A 20,183-nucleotide genomic window follows, 5' to 3' on the forward strand; every position below is an offset into this window, starting at 1 on the left:
GCCGCGATGGATCATGGGTGCTTTTACCGTGAGAGCCTGAACCGATCTCAAAGAACGCCTGACGGAAAATGGACAATTTGTGGAAAGAATGACTCGACTTTATGATTAGAGTTTATGGTTGCATATGGAACTTCACTTTCTTGGGACAGGCTCTTGCTATCCATCTCCCCACAGGGGAGCATCGTGCACAATTCTTCGGCACGATACTGGCTGTTGGATGTTTGACTGTGGCGAAGGGACTCAAATTCAATTGATGAAGAGTTCCATTAAACCAACAAGAATTAACAAGATTTTCATCACGCACCTTCATGGGGATCATCTCTTCGGTTTGCCTGGTCTACTTTGCACTATGGGAATCAACTGTGCTGAAAATAGGGAGCCCATTGAAATCTATGGGCCTGTTGGCTTGAGAAAGTTCATCAGAGTGTCTTTGGGGTTGTCACAATCATTGCTTGGCTTTAGCTACTCAGTGAACGAGCTTCACTGTGTTACTTCAGGTGAATTTTTAAGTTTAGTGGCTCATCTGAGGCCATAAGGTTTCCTCTATATCAGTATTTTGGATACTTTATTTGTATTTAAATACATTTACAGGTGTAGGAAGGGATTTCAACAAATGCCCAATTAATCCACTAAACATTCAGGTAGAGGGGTAAGATGAGTCAAATTGTAGCAAGATGGTAGTACCCTTGTATCTGGGCCAATATGTAAAAAAAGGCTTCAAGGAATATAACATGGTTTACTTTATTTGTGAATGATACAAGATAATAAACATCGTGGCCATTGATTTGCCTTCCCTTGTAATTGATGAAAGAAAACAGTAAGCACAACATGAAAAAAAGCATTTGGGGCAGCAGTCACATCAGACTAGCATATTCCAGTGGATATCTCTTTTGGTGCAGAAAATACTGTGTGGACATTAATGGAGTGGGGGAGGTGGGGGGCACTTCTGATTTTAGCACTTGTTCAATGTTACACACATACAGTATATCCATGATACTTTATTCTATCTCAGAGCAGCCTAAAATAGGCTAGTATCTCCAAGAAAATGAAAGTCAAACTAAAGTAACACTATGTATAGTGAATAAAATATTAACGTAGAAGAAGTTACAATTAGCCAATTAATTTTTGTTGTCGAATAATTTGCTTTAATTAGGTCATTGAGACAAGAAATAGCTCATAGTCTGTCAGGTAAAGCATTCCAGAACTTAGCTGCTGTATAAGTAAAGGAATTCAAGCCTTAAGTGGTAGTGCAAGGTTTAGGAAGGGTGAGGATATCAGTTCCTCACATAAAATAGTCTATAATAATTATGTTAAATTGGCCAATTTCATACATGCATGATGATATAAGCCCTAACCAGTTGCAAAAGGGACCTTCCCAGTGAAGCCAAGCAGAGCTAATTGTCAGGCTAATCCATAGTTAATAGAGGGAAATGGTTGTGAAACCCAACAAAGTTCTGTGTTCTATGAATGCAAAACAAAAGATTGTGCATGGTCGTGGACCTTCCATTATAAGTCTCGGCATCTTTGTTTGCTCCAGCCCTGTGATGTTTGCCAGGCTTCATAGACATTTCTCTATGGCAAATCTAAAACAGAAATCTCTGCCACAGATTAACATAATCAACTTATTAGAAATGGATTTGCTTCCTAGCCGAGGGATATAGTAAATTACTCATTACTTAGTGTCTTCATGTTGCAAAAACCAGACTCCATTGACAAGGTCTCTGCTGTACTGACTGTACTGAGAGAAAATCTTTTATGCAGGTTTTGCTCAAGACAGCAGTGTGGAATGGACACACGCCCTCTCTGCATCAGATAATCTGCACCCAAATGAGACTTCTGGGAGGACAATTTATGAAGGTGATAATGGCAAATGGCAAGTTTGTCAAGAAGGAAATTTAACTGTGTTTGCAGCACCCCTAAAGCACCGTGTTACATGTTTTGGTTATGTAATACAGGAGCAACAGTTGCCAGGAAAACTGGATCCTGATCTTTTAAAACTGAGAGGTATTTCTCCAGGGCCTCTTTATGGAAAGATCAAGAACGGAGAAACAGTCACAGCTCCTGATGGCAGCCTGGTGATGCCTGCAGATGTCCTGGGACCACCGCGTCCTGGCCGTAAAGTTGTTATACTTGGGGATACATGTGACTCATCAAGGATTATGGACGTGGCTTCTGATGCAGATATAGTTGTTCATGAAGCTACTCTTGAAAATGAACTGATCGAAACATGCATAGATCATGGTCATTCAACTCCAGGTATTTTAATCAATTTATTTATCACTAATGGCGCTCTTCAAGATTTAATTCAATATCAATATTTGAAGGCAGAGTTCTAGTGTAAGTAAAAGGTACTCTGTATTGTTTGTGAAAAAATAGTAAATTAAAATGTTTTAAATAAGCATTTGATACAATCACAACTCTATTGTTATGGTACAAATAGATTTGTCATATCGTTGCCATTTGTCAATGATTAATTTTTTTTTCCACTAAGTCTTAAGAGAAAATGCAAAGATGGTCAGAGGAAGCATGCTGCTTAATAACAGCCTTAACAAATGGGTTGAATTCATTCACTGCAAATAAAGAAATAAAACCTCATTAAGTAATTTTTGATTGTCAAGGTAACGATACTGACATTGTAATAAGACATTACAAATCAAAACTATCATCAAATTGAAGGAAAAATGAATGAAAATTAATTAAATAGTGATCTTTAACTCCAGTAGAAAAACACCAAAGATGTGATAAATCAATAAATCAATAACATTAATATATAAAGACTATTGTAAATGTTTTATGATACACCATGTGTCACATATAATAAATATTGTTATTTATTTAGTTTAGGTTCTCTAACATTTTAGCTGTTCTCAATTATTGCATTCATGCTTGCACTTGTGTTTGTTCTTATCCCACAGAAATGGCTGGGTACTTTGCAGCAAAAGTCCAAGCCAAGAAGCTTGTTCTTACGCATTTTAGCCAGAGATATATGGGTTTTGGTGACAAAAGAGCAACCAAGACTGGTGACTGTGTTAGCATAGAAAAGCTTGTTAGGCAAGCAGAAATAGCATTTAAATCAGACAGTGTAATTGCTGCTGAAGATTTTCTGGTCATCAAACTTCCCCTCAAACACTAATGATAATGGATCTTGGGATAAGAAAATGCATACATGTATGTTGTGGTTTAATAAAGGTATATTGGTTTAAAATGTTTCAAACCAGGTTGATCTTTTTTTTCAGTCTCATTGTTAAAGGGCCATTATAATTATTGTAGCAGACTCATGCAGACCTCAATGAAGCTGTACTCCCCTTGAAGATATTGTGAGTGGTGACATGAAGTGGGGACATGCTGCACTGACAGTTTACCTCATTTGACATGCCAGTAGTTCTGTTGCAGGAACAAAATTTTGTTCCTACGACATGCATGAAATTCAGATGGGTTGAATTCGTGCACCATGAAGCAGGGACAAAATGACCTCAATTCTCAGTGTTGAATCATGTGAACCACTCTAGAAACTGTCTGTACAACAACATAGAAGTGACCCAGTATCTGTTTCATGTGCACCAGCTTGCATACTGTCTCCACAGCATGCATGCTATGCATACACACTAAGGGACTTGTCCACACTTTGTGTCCTTATGCATTTCTCCTAGTGTGTGCCAACCTTTAGGAGAATAGGGAGAGGGAAGCTCCCCAGGGAGGGAGATGGGGATGGTACCCCCCTATGAAGATGAGGTGGGTGTGATCATGGCACCTTCTTGGGGCTCAAACTCGTCACTTGGCATGTCTTAATGTTTTCAAATCTGAAATGGGGAGCAGTTCAGTTATTCTAGTATCTTGAAAAATGTGACAAATTAAAATGACTCGTCAGAAAGAATTGGTACCTCTTGTGGGGTGATAGTGAAGTGAAACCACTAGGGAAGGCATGTCAAACCTAGTTTTTGTTTTGTTTTGTTTTGTTTTGTTTTTTGTTTTGTTTTGTTTTGTTTTGTTTTGTTTTGTTTTGTTTTGTTTTGTTTTGTTTTGTTTTGTTTTGTTTTGTTTTGTTTTGTTTTGTTTTGTTTTGTTTTGTTTTGTTTTGTTTTGTTTTGTTTTGTACCCAAAAAAAGAAGATATACTCCTTTTTGCAATAACTATGTGACTTGTCAATCATGCTCTGGAAATGAGAATACAGGAAATGGGGCAGGAAAACATTGCAACAGTCTGTACTCCAGGGAGGAGTTCAACTCCCTGATATAAACACTGCTTGTGGAGACATATTGCATTTAAAAACATCACAAAGGGCTAACAAAAATATAGATTGATTTACTTTTAATTAAGTGTGATATATTTGTTAATCACAAAATGCAGCATTAAAATTTCACAATGAAATTAATAGCAATATTTTACCAGAGCAATTTTGAAAAGTCAAAACTTACTTCTAAGATTATTATGGACATTACAAACAAAATTTGATTGACTGAAAGTGTGAGGCTGGCAGAATGAACTGAGATGTGCCAATAAACTAGCTAACTCGACCAGCTTCAATCCTTGTCTGATTTTGTTCATCAGTCATGAACGTGTTTAAAATCATAATCTTATGTGATTGAGGAATCATTTAAAAAGAAATAAATATGCAGCCAAGACCTTTAGCTACATCATAGTGTCATATTTGCATATTCAGTTTAAGTAGAACATGTCACAATGTCACAATGAGTCCCTAGAAGGAATGCTGCTGCTGTTGTGTATAGAATACTCAGTATTTACAAAATGAAAAATAACTTTTAAAATGTTATGGGCAGTGCACATTTTTATTGGATATTAGTGAGTATAGATTACTCTAAGGCATTATTTTTAGGAAGTGCTGCCTCTTATATGACTCATGAACAAATCATTGATAATTCTGAAAGTAAAGTTTGGGCTAGCTTTATATTTTGCCACCAATGTTAGTAATAGTAATTAAATTACTATTCAATCATATAACTGCAAATGGATGGAGATCCAATCCGCCCAAGGCATCTCCATTGAAATAATACACAGGATACTGGTTATTTGGCTGCTGCCCATTTGGTCCAGCTCCACCTGCATTTCTCCAGTGCTCTCTGAATCGATCTATTTCTTGCCGTCTTTGTTCCCCCCTCAGGTTGTAAATGCCATTTCCAATGAGACCTCCCAATGTCCCTCCTACAGCAACACCAGCAGCCCCACTCCAGGGACCCAAGACAAAAGCGATGGCACCAATGCATCCACCCACCCCAGCTCCTATCTGGGCACCTGGGGTTCTGAGGGTGAGTGAGACCCATGTGTAAATGACTCCAAAGGCAAAGAGTATCATCTCTATGACTTCTTGAAGAACGTAGATAAGGCCAGCTCCCAGAAGCTCAACAGTTGCAGGATTCTCCAAGATAAGCCGGAAGATTTGAACAACAGGAGGGAGTGCAATTCCCAAGTTGTCCTCATCAGGGTTCAGCACGGTGCTAGTTATGATCAAGAAGTTCCTGACATTCAAGATCGCCTCTTGAACCGTCATGGATTTCCCCTGAAGGGTCTGGAATTTTTTCGCATCGTGATAGGCCCCCTCTAGCAGGCTGATCAGGGACGTGTATCCGGCAAAGTGGCCTGGTTCGGGCTTCTCTGCGCTGGTGGAGATTTCAACGCTTTTCTTCGCCAAGGAATTGGAAATGCTATTCCTCAACACTTGCTGATGATGCGGGCAGAGGTACAGATCTCGTTTGCCACTTTTCACCTCTGCGGGATTTATGTTGTTGCAGGAAGGGTGACGACAGACAACTTTGGTCGACATGAAGTTGGGATCAAACTGAAGAAGCACGATTTCTTCGTATGCTCCCAGGTGACCAGGATTTCGCAAAGTCACTTTGTTCTCAAAGTTGACTCCAAAAAGCTTTCTAGCGTCGAGAAACTTGGATTTGCTCACTTTCGGCGGTGTTGAGACATTTTTGAGGTTGCGATGAAGATCTCGATGCCAAGCTTGCACCGCCTTTGACACGACTTCGCCATTTATTCGGCCGTCCAACTCCGATCTCAAATACGAATCCTCCATTTTGTTTCCAACATTTTGGAGTAAAGTCGCGACTTTTCTGTATTGTTTAGCCTTTGATATCTCAGCGTCAGATGCGACTACCGCCATTCTTGAAGTTACCGTGTTTTCCTTGCAAAGGCTATTTGTCTTATTTTATAGAACTCGTTGGGGGAAGCCCCTTCAATCGGCTCCCCATGCAAACGTGCCTTGGGAGAATTTTGCACTCGTCTGATAAAACATGAGCTCTTCAAACACGATATTATCCTTTCCTGTGCTTGATGACTTGGCACAAATAGGCTTTGGCACGTTGCCCTTTCACTTTCGATCACGCGTTGAGAGCATTTTTGGGAATAAATTATTTACTTCTTGAAGCAAGATTAGATTTTCCCCTTCTCACTGTTTGGGTTCGAACAAATGGTGCTTCTTGGGAAAGGAAAATGTATTAATGTTACAGTTTTTCAAATAAAAGACTAAGGTAATATTACAGTTTTGCAAATCATCAAAGACTAAATCAACGTTAAAAATAAATTTGATTTGATGAGCAAAGTAACGCGGGGAAAACCCCTGGGTTACGTCATTGTTATCTATTGTTCTCCGAAGATCTCGCAAGGTGGCCTGGGATACAGGTAAGGACTCAATATGGCGGCAAAGGCCGGCCAAACTTAGTGCCGGCTAAGGCACAACAGGGTCGCTGTGACCATGACACAGGCCCCAGGGATTTTGCATTAGACGGCTAGGCAAACGTACATCAGCCAAGATTATTGCAACTTGTTGCCTAAGAAACAAGAAACCTCTCAAGGACCTCAAGCTTTACGTGTAAGGGGATACTGTATTAATATTGTTATGTGCTTCCTTTACGGAAAGGTTGTGATCCGTTTAATGTAGGAGCTCATCATATGTTTTTGTTTATAAATCGATCGAAAGATAACAGGAATTACACTTTTAAAAGAACTATGAATACTAATTTTGCTGTCTAAAGTAGTCCCTATATTCATCAGGTCTTTAATCTTTAATAAGTATCCTCCTGAAACAGTGGAACTATACTAGGAGTTGAAAATAACATAATAAAAGCACGTAATAAATAATTGCAATATGTATATATACAGTAAAAATTATAAGTTAGTAAAAGATAAAATAAAATAGATTAAGTATAATCTCGTCGAGATAAGTTAGGACGTCTGAATATACATTATTATAGGTAGCTATTATTAAACTCCAGTGTACAATTTCACAGCCATAACTTCTACTAATACAATTTAAACTTATACGTAAAGCCATGGGCTAGCTATGGAAGAAGACATATCCCAGTAACCTGAACAAGCTCGAAAAAGTATCACAAAAGAACAATCAAACTCTACCACTCCCTTGAAAAAATATCAGTATCACTAATGGGCACAGCTTACTCAAAAAACAAACAAACAAACAGGGAGGAACTATTGCCCCCTCCCCCCCCCCCTTCTTTTTTCCACACCAGTCCTGCAAAAAAAAAAAAAAATGAAATGAACACAATCTTACATGAAAGTAGTTGTTTGGGCTGTAACCCCTCCCTCCTGGTATTTATACCCCTGTAATGGTACCACACCATGAAGATCAATATAAAGATATTTTAATTCTAGAGTAATAAAATACAATAATTCTCAGGACTAAGGCCCAGTTCAGATGTTGTGCCTCTGCTGTGCCAAACTAAATTCAGGAATAAAGTACAACAAAAGCGCAGCAGAAGCACAGTGTCTGAATCAAACCTTTGAATTAAGTTTGACAAGCTCTGCTGTGCTACACGACTCTGGTATGGCAGCGATTCAAACATAGTGCATCTGTCGTGCCAAACAAAATTCACAAATTATATTACCGTGTTTTGGTGAAATTATGTTCCCACAGGAAGTTAGGAGGAGAACTGTTACGAGGCATTCAATAAATCCTGAATTTGGTTTGACTCTGGCATGACGTCTGAATCAGAGTTGTTTTTCTGCTGTGGTACAGACCAAAGTTTAATTTAGTTCAGCACGGCACAAGCATGATGTCTGAACTGGGCCTAAAGTACTTAAATAAATTTACGTAAAAACTTTTGTTTTCATTGCTGGCATGCTTTAAATGTGGCTAAGTAAATGTTTTGAAGTAATTATTAACCTCGTACTAACCAAGCACAAGGGCCATAGTTGGGAATATTGACCCAAGGTTGTGGTAGTATGGACCTAAAGCAGCGAGGCTTGTACAAAAATGACTGAATGCCAATATTTCGCAGTACAGTTCAAGCCAGCTAGGTTGATTTACTAAGTACTTTATTGTACGGCACTCGGACCATTCTTGTTTCGAATTTACCTGCTTTGGAAAACAAAACATAGACAGCTTATATCTGTTTGCATGGAAATGGTCTCTGTGGCAAAATTTTGACAAAGAAAGAACCGACCAGAACGGGCAAATTTTCCTCAGACTACTGTATTGAACTGGAACAATGTGGAGACCATGAGCTGTCATTTGAGGCTTTGGTTTAATGATTATGTTACACAAAGTAAGAAATGATACAAAAAGATATATGTTTACCGATCTCAGGCAAATTTGAAACAATTGAATCAAAGGCTTAATTAAAGGTATACAATTTCTAACAAAAACTGTGAAGGCGATATAAAATAGGGTGTAAGAAAGTAACACACAAGAAACAATAATTGGTTTGCATATTGCGATGAAACTAATGAAAACAAGATACAATATAGTTTTTTTGTCTTCAGTGTCTAGAATATTACATTATGTTAATACATTTGATACAATCGTAACTCTATTATTTACAGCAAAAAACCAGATTAATTTTTTTGATTACTTAGTGATGCATTTTTGATAGCCTTCTGAATCCTGATGACTTCCATTAAAACTATTTTGCAAATCAAATTGCATTAGAACAACTGTGCAAGTCAAAGATTTCAATTGTCAAAGTGTGGACATGGAGTTTCTCAACTCCAATATAGTTCAAGACCCATTTAAAACAACAGCCATTTTTTGCAATGAACAGATCAAAACTACCATCAAACTGAAGAAATATTCCATGAGAAAAAGAGGATAGAACCTATCTTCTTCTTAAATATATACCAAGTTTAGGTTCTCAAACATAAAAGAGTTTCCTTCAATTACCTCATTTAAGTTTGCTCTTGAATTTGTTTGTTTTTATCCTACAGAAATGGCTGGGTACTTTGCAGCAAAAGTCAATGCCAAGGTGCTTGCTCTTACACATTTTAGCCAGAGATATAAGGGAGTTGGTGAAAATGTAGCAATCAAGACTGGAGACTGTGTTAGCATAGAAAAACTCCTCAGACAAGCAGAAAAAGCTTTTAAATCAGACAGTGTAATTGCTGCTGAAGATTTTATGGTTGTTCACATTCTCCTGAAACTTAAATGATACTGGATCTTGGGCCAATAATTATAAAATGCATATGTTGTGGTATGAAAATTTCAAAGCAGTTTGGTTTTTATTTTTCATTCTCAGTTACAGTTAGACTGTTCACAGCCTCTCTATATTTCAACGCATGTGAATAATAATGTGAGCAAAGTGAGCATGAGTGCAAAAGCACGATGGGGTGGGGGTAGGGAGGCAAGCAAAGTGAGCTCTTAATTCATCTCAGTTCCACCCCATACCCTGTCAAGTCATCCATTTTGCACTTGTGCCCAGTTTTCCTAAATATGAGAGTCACTTATAAAAGAAGATAGAACAATAGGTAACAAAATCTATGCGAAAAGTGGCAGTAGGATTATGTAATCTATCACTAGGCTAACAATAAACTTGTACAAAATCTTAAATGAATATTTACAAAACAAGTTGACAAGGTATAATATCCTATTGAGTTAACTAACAAATTTAAATATGCTACTGCGAGTTTGCTATTAATAATTATAGTTTACAAGGGTATACCCCAACTAAAGCAGGAGAACAAAATTTTTCAACGTTTATCGTTTTCTTCCTTTTGAATGCTTCTTAGTTCAAACTGTGACTTAATTCCCTATGACTGTTACTTAGTATGATTTATGGCAACCTCCTTCCCAGGGTCGCTGCCTGGGAACGAGGTTTGGCACTCCACAAACAGTACCTTTCAAACTTATATGAGAATTATGTGTGGATTTTGGGTCTCTATATAATTACTGTTTTACACATATATGACACAATATGCGGTAAATTCTCCCACGGAAGTGAAAGAGTTAATGAGTTAAAAGTTAATCCCGTAAAAGAATTTTGGGTTTAAGCTTTATAATAACCACAATAATAACATATTCATGTCGTGCCTTAATTTAGCACTCTAAGGGGCTTTACAAAGTGTTAAAGCTTAGTTCAACTGCTAAAACTAGTAATACAAATACAAAGGTAAGAAATAACGAGTTTAGCAAAATGTGTAAAATAAAAAAATAAAAAAACTAACTATACTAACTAATAAAACTAAGACTACACATGTTATGTAGAAAAAAACAGTTAAGATTAGTTTTAAAAGAACTCACAGTATTAGTTTCTTTTAATACATACAGTACCATGCCTGTGGTAACCTGTTCCAAAAAAAAGGCAAATCTTCATATCACTATTGCTTAGTCCTGGGGACACATAAATGAGACATGCAGAATGTAGACAATGGCCTTCCAGATGTGTATCTGAGTGTGTAGTAGATCAAAACTATGCAGGCAGGTGCTAAATTTACTTAATGCTTAATTAAATCCTTAATTTAATAATGAATTTAATTATAGTGCACATGAAAGTATTAAAGAAGAAAAATGTTAAAAATAATATGTTGTTCAACTGGCAGCCAGTGAAGATCCTTGAGTAATGGTACGGTGCAAGTTTTGCTAGCCATTATAGTAACATTTTTTGTTCTTCATATGGCTGAAATTAAAACGCAGATCCAACGTAAACCCTCCCTTGGCATCTCCACTGAAATAGTATGCAGGATACTGATTGTGTGGTTGCCTGTTTGGCCCCAATCCATCTTTTTCTTGCCATCTTTGTTCCTCCCTCAGGTTGTAAATGCCATCTCCAATGAGACCTCCCAAGGTCGCTCCTACAACAGCACTAGCCAGCCAACTCCAGGGACCCAAAGAGGCAAAAGCAAAGGCACCAAAGAATCCACACACACCAGCTACTATCTGGGCACCTGGGCTTCTGAGGGCGAGGGACACCCATGTGTAAGTGACCTCAAAGGCGGAGAGTATCATCTTTATAACATCTTGAAGGCTAGCTACCAGACGCTCAATAGCGTCAGGATTCTCCAAAATAAGTTTCAATATTTCAACAACAGGAGGCAGTGCTATACCCAGGTTGTCCTCATCAGGGTTCAGCACGGTGCTGGTTATGATCAAGAAGTTCCTGACATTCAAGATAGCTTCTTGGACCATCGGGGAATTTCCCTGAGGAGTCTTGAATTTCTTCGCGTCGTGAAAGGCCCCCTCTAGCAGGCTGATCAGTGACGTGTATCCAGCAAAGTGGCCTGGTTCTGGCTTCTCTGCACTGGTGGAGATTTCAACGCTTTTCTCCGCCAAGGCATCGAAAATGCTATTTCTCAACACTTGCTGATGATGCGGGCAGAGGTACAGATCTCGTTTGCCACTTTTCGCGGCTGCGGGATTTACGTTGCTGCAGGAAGGGCGACGACAGACAACTTCGGTCGACATGAAGTTGGGATCAAACTGAAGAAGCACGATATCTTCGTACCCCCCTATGTAACCAGGATTTCGCAAAGTCACTTGGTTGTCAAAGTTGACGCCAAAAAGCTTTCTAGCATCGTAGAACATGGAGTTGGTCACCTTCGGCGGCGTTGAGACGATTCCGAGATTGTGAAGAAGATCTCGATGCCAAACTTGCACCGTCTTCGATTTCGATACTTCGCCGTTTATGAGGACATTCAGCCTGGGAGCAGGCTCTTTTGACTCTTCAATGTCTTCAGCCTCTTGGGGCTCTTTTGGTTCTTCGTGCTCTGCAGCCTCTTCACGGTCTTCAGCCTCTTCGGGCTCTTCAAGCTCCTTAGGCTCTTGAGGTTGCTGGCGGAGAAGGAGAGAAACTGGAGAAGGAAGGCGGTCTAACTCAGCTCTCAAATTCTCGTCAGGTTCTTCAGACTCGTCGAGAGGAAGGAGAGAAGTTAGGCTGTCTAACTCCGTTCTCAAATACTCTAAGTTGTCTCCAACATCGAGTTGTCTGGATCGTTTGTTTTTGGCTTTTGATTTCCCTTTAGCGCCATATACTATTACTTCCATTCCTGAATAAATTGGACACCACTCGTTTCCTCTACCTTTCAGACAGGGCGACCGAACGTGAAAGTATTAAAGCCTGTTTGCCTTGCAATACATTGTTTTGGAACAGAAGTAGGGAAAAACCCCACGACTCGGCCCATGTTTACTTTCACTTTCGATCGCCCAAAGAAAGGCGTTTTGGTTGGAGTGCCTTTAATAAATCTGGACGTTTGAAAATACATTAGATTTCTCGAAGCAAGTTTAGATTTGCTGATTTGCACTGTTTTGAATTCAACACTATGGTATTTCTACAGAATAGGGAAACGTAGGAGAAATGTATTTTATCGTTACAAATAACGTTGGAAATAAATTTGATAGGTTTGATATGACGGGTTAAAGTAAACACTTGGATGTTTTCGTTGGACAAAGGGAAATGTCAGCCTTAAAAGCACAGGATCGGTATCGAACCCAGAACAATCAAGACATTGGTGTGTCTCAGTCACTGGAAAGCTGGCTCTCAGTAGTCTGAAACTGTAAGAATATATCGTATATAAAGTAAATACACACTAAGTGATCTTGGTGTTTTAATTTAGGCAGATGCTCTGTCATGCTTGTCAGGAAAAGTGATCTTCCCGCTCCTATGACGGTTTGTAGGGGAGGAGTGTTTACATGTGAGCACAAAGAGACCGTACAGCATCTGCGTAGGTGACCATTTGTCACAATGGACGGTCAGTAATGATCAAATTAACACAATAAAGCAATAAATTAGAAAATAGATTATAGCCAAGCTCTATTTTAGTAGAGAAGTTAAATTGGGCTCAAGATTGATTGATTGATTGCAGTAAATTTTCTTTAATCAATTGTCAACTGCAAACGTAAAATGTCACAATGAAATATTCATTTGCCTGAGAATACTAACATCTATGCATTTACACAATAATTATCATGGATGGCATTTCAGACACAATTAGTCTACAATTGATGGACAGCTTGAACTTGATGATGTCAAGCTGGCAGAAATCAAGCTCGTCCCACATGCACTTCAATGTATGTAGTCTGATTTTGTTCATAGTCACAAACACAAACACGATCATTATGTGAAGATTGAATCACCTAGACATGTACAGAAATAACTGTGTGGCCAAGACAACAGAATAGTTTTCAGTCCCTCCTTATTATTTGTTAATCCTTAAGGAAATGATGTCATTGCAGGGCTGCTGGTCATGGTGTCGTCATGGTGAAGCTTGTCAGAAGGAGTTTAGTGGCTCATCTGAGGCCATAAGGTTTCCTCTATATCAGTATTTTGGATACTTTATTTGTATTTAAATACATTTACAGGTGTAGGAAGGGATTTCAACAAATGCCCAATTAATCCACTAAACATTCAGGTAGAGGGGTAAGATGAGTCAAATTGTAGCAAGATGGTAGTACCCTTGTATCTGGGCCAATATGTAAAAAAAGGCTTCAAGGAATATAACATGGTTTACTTTATTTGTGAATGATACAAGATAATAAACATCGTGGCTATTGATTTGCCTTCCCTTGTAATTGATGAAAGAAAACAGTAAGCACAACATGAAAAAAAGCATTTGGGGCAGCAGTCACATCAGACTAGCATATTCCAGTGGATATCTCTTTTGGTGCAGAAAACACTGTGTGGACATTAATGGAGTGGGGGAGGTGGGGGGCACTTCTGATTTTAGCACTTGTTCAATGTTACACACATACAGTATATCCATGATACTTTATTCTATCTCAGAGCAGCCTAAAATAGGCTAGTATCTCCAAGAAAATGAAAGTCAAACTAAAGTAACACTATGTATATTGATTAAAATATTAACGTAGAAGAAGTTACAATTAGCCAATTAATTTTTGTTGTCGAATAATTTGCTTTAATTAGGTCATTGAGACAAGAAATAGCTCATAGTCTGTCAGGTAAAGCATTCCAGAACTTAGCTGCTGTATAAGTAAAGGAATTCAAGCCTTAAGTGGTAGTGCAAGGTTTAGGAAGGGTGAGGATATCAGTTCCTCACATAAAATAGTCTATAATAATTATGTTAAATTGGCCAATTTCATACATGCATGATGATATAAGCCCTAACCAGTTGCAAAAGGGACCTTCCCAGTGAAGCCAAGCAGAGCTAATTGTCAGGCTAATCCATAGTTAATAGAGGGAAATGGTTGTGAAACCCAACAAAGTTCTGTGTTCTATGAATGCAAAACAAAAGATTGTGCATGGTCGTGGACCTTCCATTATAAGTCTCGGCATCTTTGTTTGCTCCAGCCCTGTGATGTTTGCCAGGCTTCATAGACATTTCTCTATGGCAAATCTAAAACAGAAATCTCTGCCACAGATTAACATAATCAACTTATTAGAAATGGATTTGCTTCCTAGCCGAGGGATATAGTAAATTACTCATTACTTAGTGTCTTCATGTTGCAAAAACCAGACCCCATTGACAAGGTCTCTGCTGTACTGACTGTACTGAGAGAAAATCTTTTATGCAGGTTTTGCTCAAGACAGCAGTGTGGAATGGACACACGCCCTCTCTGCATCAGATAATCTGCACCCAAATGAGACTTCTGGGAGGACAATTTATGAAGGTGATAATGGCAAATGGCAAGTTTGTCAAGAAGGAAATTTAACTGTGTTTGCAGCACCCCTAAAGCACCGTGTTACATGTTTTGGTTATGTAATACAGGAGCAACAGTTGCCAGGAAAACTGGATCCTGATCTTTTAAAACTGAGAGGTATTTCTCCAGGGCCTCTGTATGGAAAGATCAAGAACGGAGAAACAGTCACAGCTCCTGATGGCAGCCTGGTGATGCCTGCAGATGTCCTGGGACCACCGCGTCCTGGCCGTAAAGTTGTTATACTTGGGGATACATGTGACTCATCAAGGATTATGGACTTGGCTTCTGATGCAGATATAGTTGTTCATGAAGCTACTCTTGAAAATGAACTGATCGAAACATGCATAGATCATGGTCATTCAACTCCAGGTATTTTAATCAATTTATTTATCACTAATGGCGCTCTTCAAGATTTAATTCAATATCAATATTTGAAGGCAGAGTTCTAGTGTAAGTAAAAGGTACTCTGTATTGTTTGTGAAAAAGTAGTAAATTAAAATGTTTTAAATAAGCATTTGATACAATCACAACTCTGTTGTTATGGTACAAATAGATTTGTCATATCGTTGCCATTTGTCAATGATTAATTTTTTTTTCCACTAAGTCTTAAGAGAAAATGCAAAGATGGTCAGAGGAAGCATGCTGCTTAATAACAGCCTTAACAAATGGGTTGAATTCATCCACTGCAAATAAAGAAATAACACCTCATTAAGTAATTTTTGATTGTCAAGGTAACGATACTGACATTGTAATAAGACATTACAAATCAAAACTATCATCAAATTGAAGGAAAAATGAATGAAAATTAATTAAATAGTGATCTTTAACTCCAGTAGAAAAACACCAAAGATGTGATAAATCAATAAATCAATAACATTAATATATAAAGACTATTGTAAATGTTTTATGATACACCATGTGTCACATATAATAAATATTGTTATTTATTTAGTTTAGGTTCTCTAACATTTTAGCTGTTCTCAATTATCGCATTCATGCTTGCACTTGTGTTTGTTCTTATCCCACAGAAATGGCTGGGTACTTTGCAGCAAAAGTCCAAGCCAAGAAGCTTGTTCTTACGCATTTTAGCCAGAGATATATGGGTTTTGGTGACAAAACAGCAACCAAGACTGGTGACTGTGTTAGCATAGAAAAGCTTCTTAGGCAAGCAGAAATAGCGTTTAAATCAGACAGTGTAATTGTTGCTGAAGATTTTCTGGTCATCAAACTTCCCCTCAAACACTAATGATAATGGATCTTGGGATAAGAAAATGCATACATGTATGTTGTGGTTTAATAAAGGTATATTGGTTTAAAATGTTTCAAACCAGGTTGATCTTTTTTTTCAGTCTCATTGTTAAAGGGCCATTATAATTATTGTAGCAGACTCATGCAGACCTCAATGAAGCTGTACTCCCCTTGAACATATTGTGAGTGGTGACATGAAGTGGGGACATGCTGCATTGACAGTTTACCTCATTTGACATGCCAGTAGTTCTGTTGCAGCAACAAAATTTTGTTCCTACGACATGCATGAAATTCAGATGGGTTGAATTCGTGCACCATGAAGCAGGGACAAAATGACCTCAATTCTCAGTGTTGAATCATGTGAACCACTCTAGAAACTGTCTGTGCAACAACATAGAAGTGACCCTGTATCTGTTTCATGTGCACCAGCTTGCATACTGTCTCCACAGCATGCATGCTATGCATACACACTAAGGGACTTGTCCACACTTTGTGTCCTTATGCATTTCCCCTAGTGTGTGCCAACCTTTAGGAGAATAGGGAGAGGGAAGCTCCCCAGGGAGGGAGATGGGGATGGTGCCCCCCTATGAAGATGAGGTGGTTGTGATCATGGCACCTTCTTGGGGCTCAAACTCGTCACTTGGCATGTCTTAATGTTTTCAAATCTGAAATGGCGAGCAGTTCAGTTATTCTAGTATCTTGAAAAATATGACAAATTAAAATGACTCGTCAGAAAGAATTGGTACCTCTTGTGGGGTGATAGTGAAGTGAAACCACTAGGGAAGGCATGTCAGACCTAGTTTTTGTTTTGTTTTGTTTTGTTTTGTTTTGTTTTGTTTTGTTTTGTTTTGTTTTGTTTTGTTTTGTTTTGTTTTGTTTTGTTTTGTTTTGTTTTGTTTTGTTTTGATTTGATTTGATTTTTACCCAAAAAAAGAAGATATACTCCTTTTTGCAATAACTATGTGACTTGTCAATCATGCTCTGGAAATGAGAATACAGGAAATGGGGCAGGAAAACATTGCAACAGTCTGTACTCCAGGGAGGAGTTCAACTCCCTGATATAAACACTGCTTGTGGAGACATAGTGCATTTAAAAAACATCGCAAAGGGCTAACAAAAATATAGATTGATTTACTTTTAATTAAGTGTGATATATTTGTTAATCACAAAATGCAGCATTAAAATTTCACAATGAAATTAATAGCAATATTTTACCAGAGCAATTTTGAAGAGTCAAAACTTACTTCTAAGATTATTATGGACATTACAAACAAAATTTGATTGACTGAAAGTGTGAGGCTGGCAGAATGAACTGAGATGTGCCAATAAACTAGCTAACTCGACCAGCTTCAATCCTTGTCTGATTTTGTTCATCAGTCATGAACATGCTTAAAATCATAATCTTATGTGATTGAGGAATCACTTAAAAAGAAATAAAATTTAATATGCAGCCAAGACCTTTAGCTACATCATAGTGTCATATTTGCATATTCAGTTTAAGTAGAACATGTCACAATGTCACAATGAGCCCCTAGAAGGAATGCTGCTGCTGTTGTGTATAGAATACTCAGTATTTACAAAATGAAAAATAACTTTTAAAATGTTATGGGCAGTGCACATTTTTATTGGGTATTAGTGAGTATAGATTACTCTAAGGCATTATTTTTAGGAAGTGCTGCCTCTTATATGACTCATGAACAAATCATTGATAATTCTGAAAGTAAAGTTTGGGCTAGCTTTATATTTTGCCACCAATGTTAGTAATAGTAATTAAATTACTATTCAATCATATAACTGCAAATGGATGGAGATCCAATCTGCCCAAGGCATCTCCATTGAAATAATACACAGGATACTGGTTATTTGGCTGCTGCCCATTTGGTCCAGCTCCACCTGCATTTCTCCAGTGCTCTCTGAATTGATCTATTTCTTGCCGTCTTTGTTCCCCCCTCAGGTTGTAAATGCCATTTCCAATGAGACCTCCCAATGTCCCTCCTACAGCAACACCAGCAGCCCCACTCCAGGGACCCAAGACAAAAGCGATGGCACCAATGCATCCACCCACCCCAGCTCCTATCTGGGCACCTGGGGTTCTGAGGGTGAGCGAGACCCATGTGTAAATGACTCCAAAGGCAAAGAGTATCATCTCTATGACTTCTTGAAGAACGTAGATAAGGCCAGCTCCCAGAAGCTCAACAGTAGCAGGATTCTCCAAGATAAGCCGGAAGATTTGAACAACAGGAGGGAGTGCAATTCCCAAGTTGTCCTCATCAGGGTTCAGCACGGTGCTAGTTATCATCAAGAAGTTCCTGACATTCAAGATCGCCTCTTGAACCGTCATGGATTTCCCCTGAAGGGTCTGGAATTTTTTCGCATCGTGATAGGCCCCCTCTAGCAGGCTGATCAGTGACGTGTATCCGGCAAAGTGGCCTGGTTCGGGCTTCTCTGCGCTGGTGGAGATTTCAACGCTTTTCTTCGCCAAGGCATCGGAAATGCTATTCTTCAACACTTGCTGATGATGCGGGCAGAGGTACAGATCTCGTTTGCCACTTTTCACCTCTGCGGGATTTATGTTGTTGCAGGAAGGGTGACGACAGACAACTTTGGTCGACATGAAATTGGGATCAAACTGAAGAAGCACGATTTCTTCGTATGCTCCCAGGTGACCAGGATTTCGCAAAGTCACTTTGTTCTCAAAGTTGACTCCAAAAAGCTTTCTAGCGTCGAGAAACTTGGATTTGCTCACTTTCGGCGGTGTTGAGACATTTTTGAGGTTGCGATGAAGATCTCGATGCCAAGCTTGCACCGTCTTTGACACGACTTCGCCATTTATTCGGCCGTCCAACTCCGATCTCAAATACGAATCCTCCACTTTGTTTCCAACATTTTGGAGTAAAGTCGCGACTTTTCTGTATTGTTTAGCCTTTAATATCTCAGCGTCAGATGCGACTACCGCCATTCTTGAAGTTACCGTGTTTTCCTTGCAAAGGCTATTTGTCTTATTTTATAGAACTCGTTGGGGGAAGCCCCTTCGATCGGCTCCCCATGCAAACGTGCCTTGGGAGAATTTTGCACTCGTCTGATAAAACATGAGCTGTTCAAACACGATATTCTCCTTTCCTGTGCTTGATGACTTGACACAAATAGGCTTTGGCACGTTGCCCTTTCACTTTCGATCACGCGTTGAGAGCATTTTTGGGAATAAATTATATACTTCTTGAAGCAAGATTAGATTTTCCCCTTCTCACTGTTTGGGTTCGAACATATGGTGCTTCTTGGGAAAGGAAAATGTATTAATGTTACAGTTTTTCAAATAAAAGACTAAGGTAATATTACAGTTTTGCAAATCATCAAAGACTAAATCAACGTTAAAAATAAATTTGATTTGATGAGCAAAGTAACGCGGGGAAAACCCCTGGGTTACGTCATGGTTATCTATTGTTCTCCGAAGATCTCGCAAGGTGGCCTGGGATACAGGTAAGGACTCAATATGGCGGCAAAGGCCGGCCAAACTTAGTGCCGGCTAAGGCACAACAGGGTCGCTGTGACCATGACACAGGCCCCAGGGATTTTGCATTAGACGGCTAGGCAAACGTACATCAGCCAAGATTACTGCAACTTGTTGCCTAAGAAACAAGAAACCTCTCAAGGACCTCAAGCTTTACGTGTAAGGGAATACTGTATTAATATTGTTATGTGCTTCCTTTACGGAAAGGTTGTGATCGTTTAATGTAGGAGCTCATCATATGTTTTTGTTTATAAATCGATCGAAAGATAACAGGAATTACACTTTTAAAAGAACTATGAATACTATTTTTGCTGTCTAAAGTAGTCCCTATATTTATCAGGTCTTTAATCTTTAATAAGTATCCTCCTGAAACAGTGGAACTATACTAGTAGTTGAAAATAACATAATAAAAGCACGTAATAAATAATTACAATATGTATATATACAGTAAAAATTATAAGTTAGTAAAAGATAAAATAAAATAGATTAAGTATAATCTCGTCGAGATGAGTTAGGACGTCTGAATATACATTATTATAGGTAGCTATTATTAAACTCCAGTGTACAATTTCACAGCCATAACTT

At 38.6% G+C, this 20,183-nt stretch overlaps 5 protein-coding genes and 1 pseudogene across 5 annotated transcripts in view; 2 read left to right on the forward strand and 4 right to left on the reverse strand.

Moving 5' to 3' along the window:
- Positions 1–20,183, reverse strand: part of LOC145484669 (uncharacterized) — a 335,301-nt gene that overhangs the window by 201,288 nt on the left and 113,830 nt on the right. The window lies entirely within an intron of this gene.
- On the forward strand, positions 34–3,290 carry LOC145483379 (zinc phosphodiesterase ELAC protein 1-like). Its single transcript, XM_081461883.1, has 3 exons — positions 34–497; positions 1,762–2,256; positions 2,916–3,290. The coding sequence occupies exons 1-3, from the start codon at positions 125–127 to the stop codon at positions 3,131–3,133; spliced, it is 1,086 nt and encodes a 361-aa protein (XP_081318009.1). The 5' UTR covers positions 34–124; the 3' UTR covers positions 3,134–3,290.
- Positions 4,082–6,158, reverse strand: LOC145483378 (uncharacterized). Its single transcript, XM_081461882.1, has one exon. The coding sequence runs from the start codon at positions 6,122–6,124 to the stop codon at positions 4,952–4,954; it is 1,173 nt and encodes a 390-aa protein (XP_081318008.1). The 5' UTR covers positions 6,125–6,158; the 3' UTR covers positions 4,082–4,951.
- LOC145485366 (uncharacterized) lies at positions 10,717–12,908 on the reverse strand (annotated as a pseudogene).
- Positions 12,930–17,027, forward strand: LOC145485508 (zinc phosphodiesterase ELAC protein 1-like). The gene is made up of 5 exons (XM_081464171.1): positions 12,930–12,936; positions 13,547–13,604; positions 14,109–14,143; positions 14,717–15,211; positions 15,871–17,027. The coding sequence occupies exons 1-5, from the start codon at positions 12,930–12,932 to the stop codon at positions 16,086–16,088; spliced, it is 813 nt and encodes a 270-aa protein (XP_081320297.1). The 3' UTR covers positions 16,089–17,027.
- LOC145485304 (uncharacterized) lies at positions 17,539–19,267 on the reverse strand. Its single transcript, XM_081463989.1, has one exon. It carries the CDS (start codon positions 19,047–19,049, stop codon positions 17,877–17,879), a length of 1,173 nt encoding a protein of 390 aa, XP_081320115.1. The 5' UTR covers positions 19,050–19,267; the 3' UTR covers positions 17,539–17,876.

This window comes from Orbicella franksi, chromosome 4, assembly GCF_964199315.1.
Source record: "Orbicella franksi chromosome 4, jaOrbFran1.1, whole genome shotgun sequence".
Lineage (NCBI taxonomy): Eukaryota > Metazoa > Cnidaria > Anthozoa > Scleractinia > Merulinidae > Orbicella > Orbicella franksi.

Coding starts and splice junctions, on each gene's coding strand:
- LOC145485508 (XM_081464171.1), top strand. Junction 14,144..14,716: donor AATAGCTCATAGTCTGTCAG/GTAAAGCATTCC, acceptor TCTTTTATGCAG/GTTTTGCTCAAGACAGCAGT. Junction 15,212..15,870: donor TCATGGTCATTCAACTCCAG/GTATTTTAATCA, acceptor CTTATCCCACAG/AAATGGCTGGGTACTTTGCA.
- LOC145485304 (XM_081463989.1), bottom strand. CDS start 19,049: ATGGCGGTAGTCGCATCTGACGCTGAGATATTAAAGGCTAAACAATAC.
- LOC145483378 (XM_081461882.1), bottom strand. CDS start 6,124: ATGGCGGTAGTCGCATCTGACGCTGAGATATCAAAGGCTAAACAATAC.
- LOC145483379 (XM_081461883.1), top strand. CDS start 125: ATGGAACTTCACTTTCTTGGGACAGGCTCTTGCTATCCATCTCCCCAC. Junction 498..1,761: donor GCTTCACTGTGTTACTTCAG/GTGAATTTTTAA, acceptor TCTTTTATGCAG/GTTTTGCTCAAGACAGCAGT. Junction 2,257..2,915: donor TCATGGTCATTCAACTCCAG/GTATTTTAATCA, acceptor CTTATCCCACAG/AAATGGCTGGGTACTTTGCA.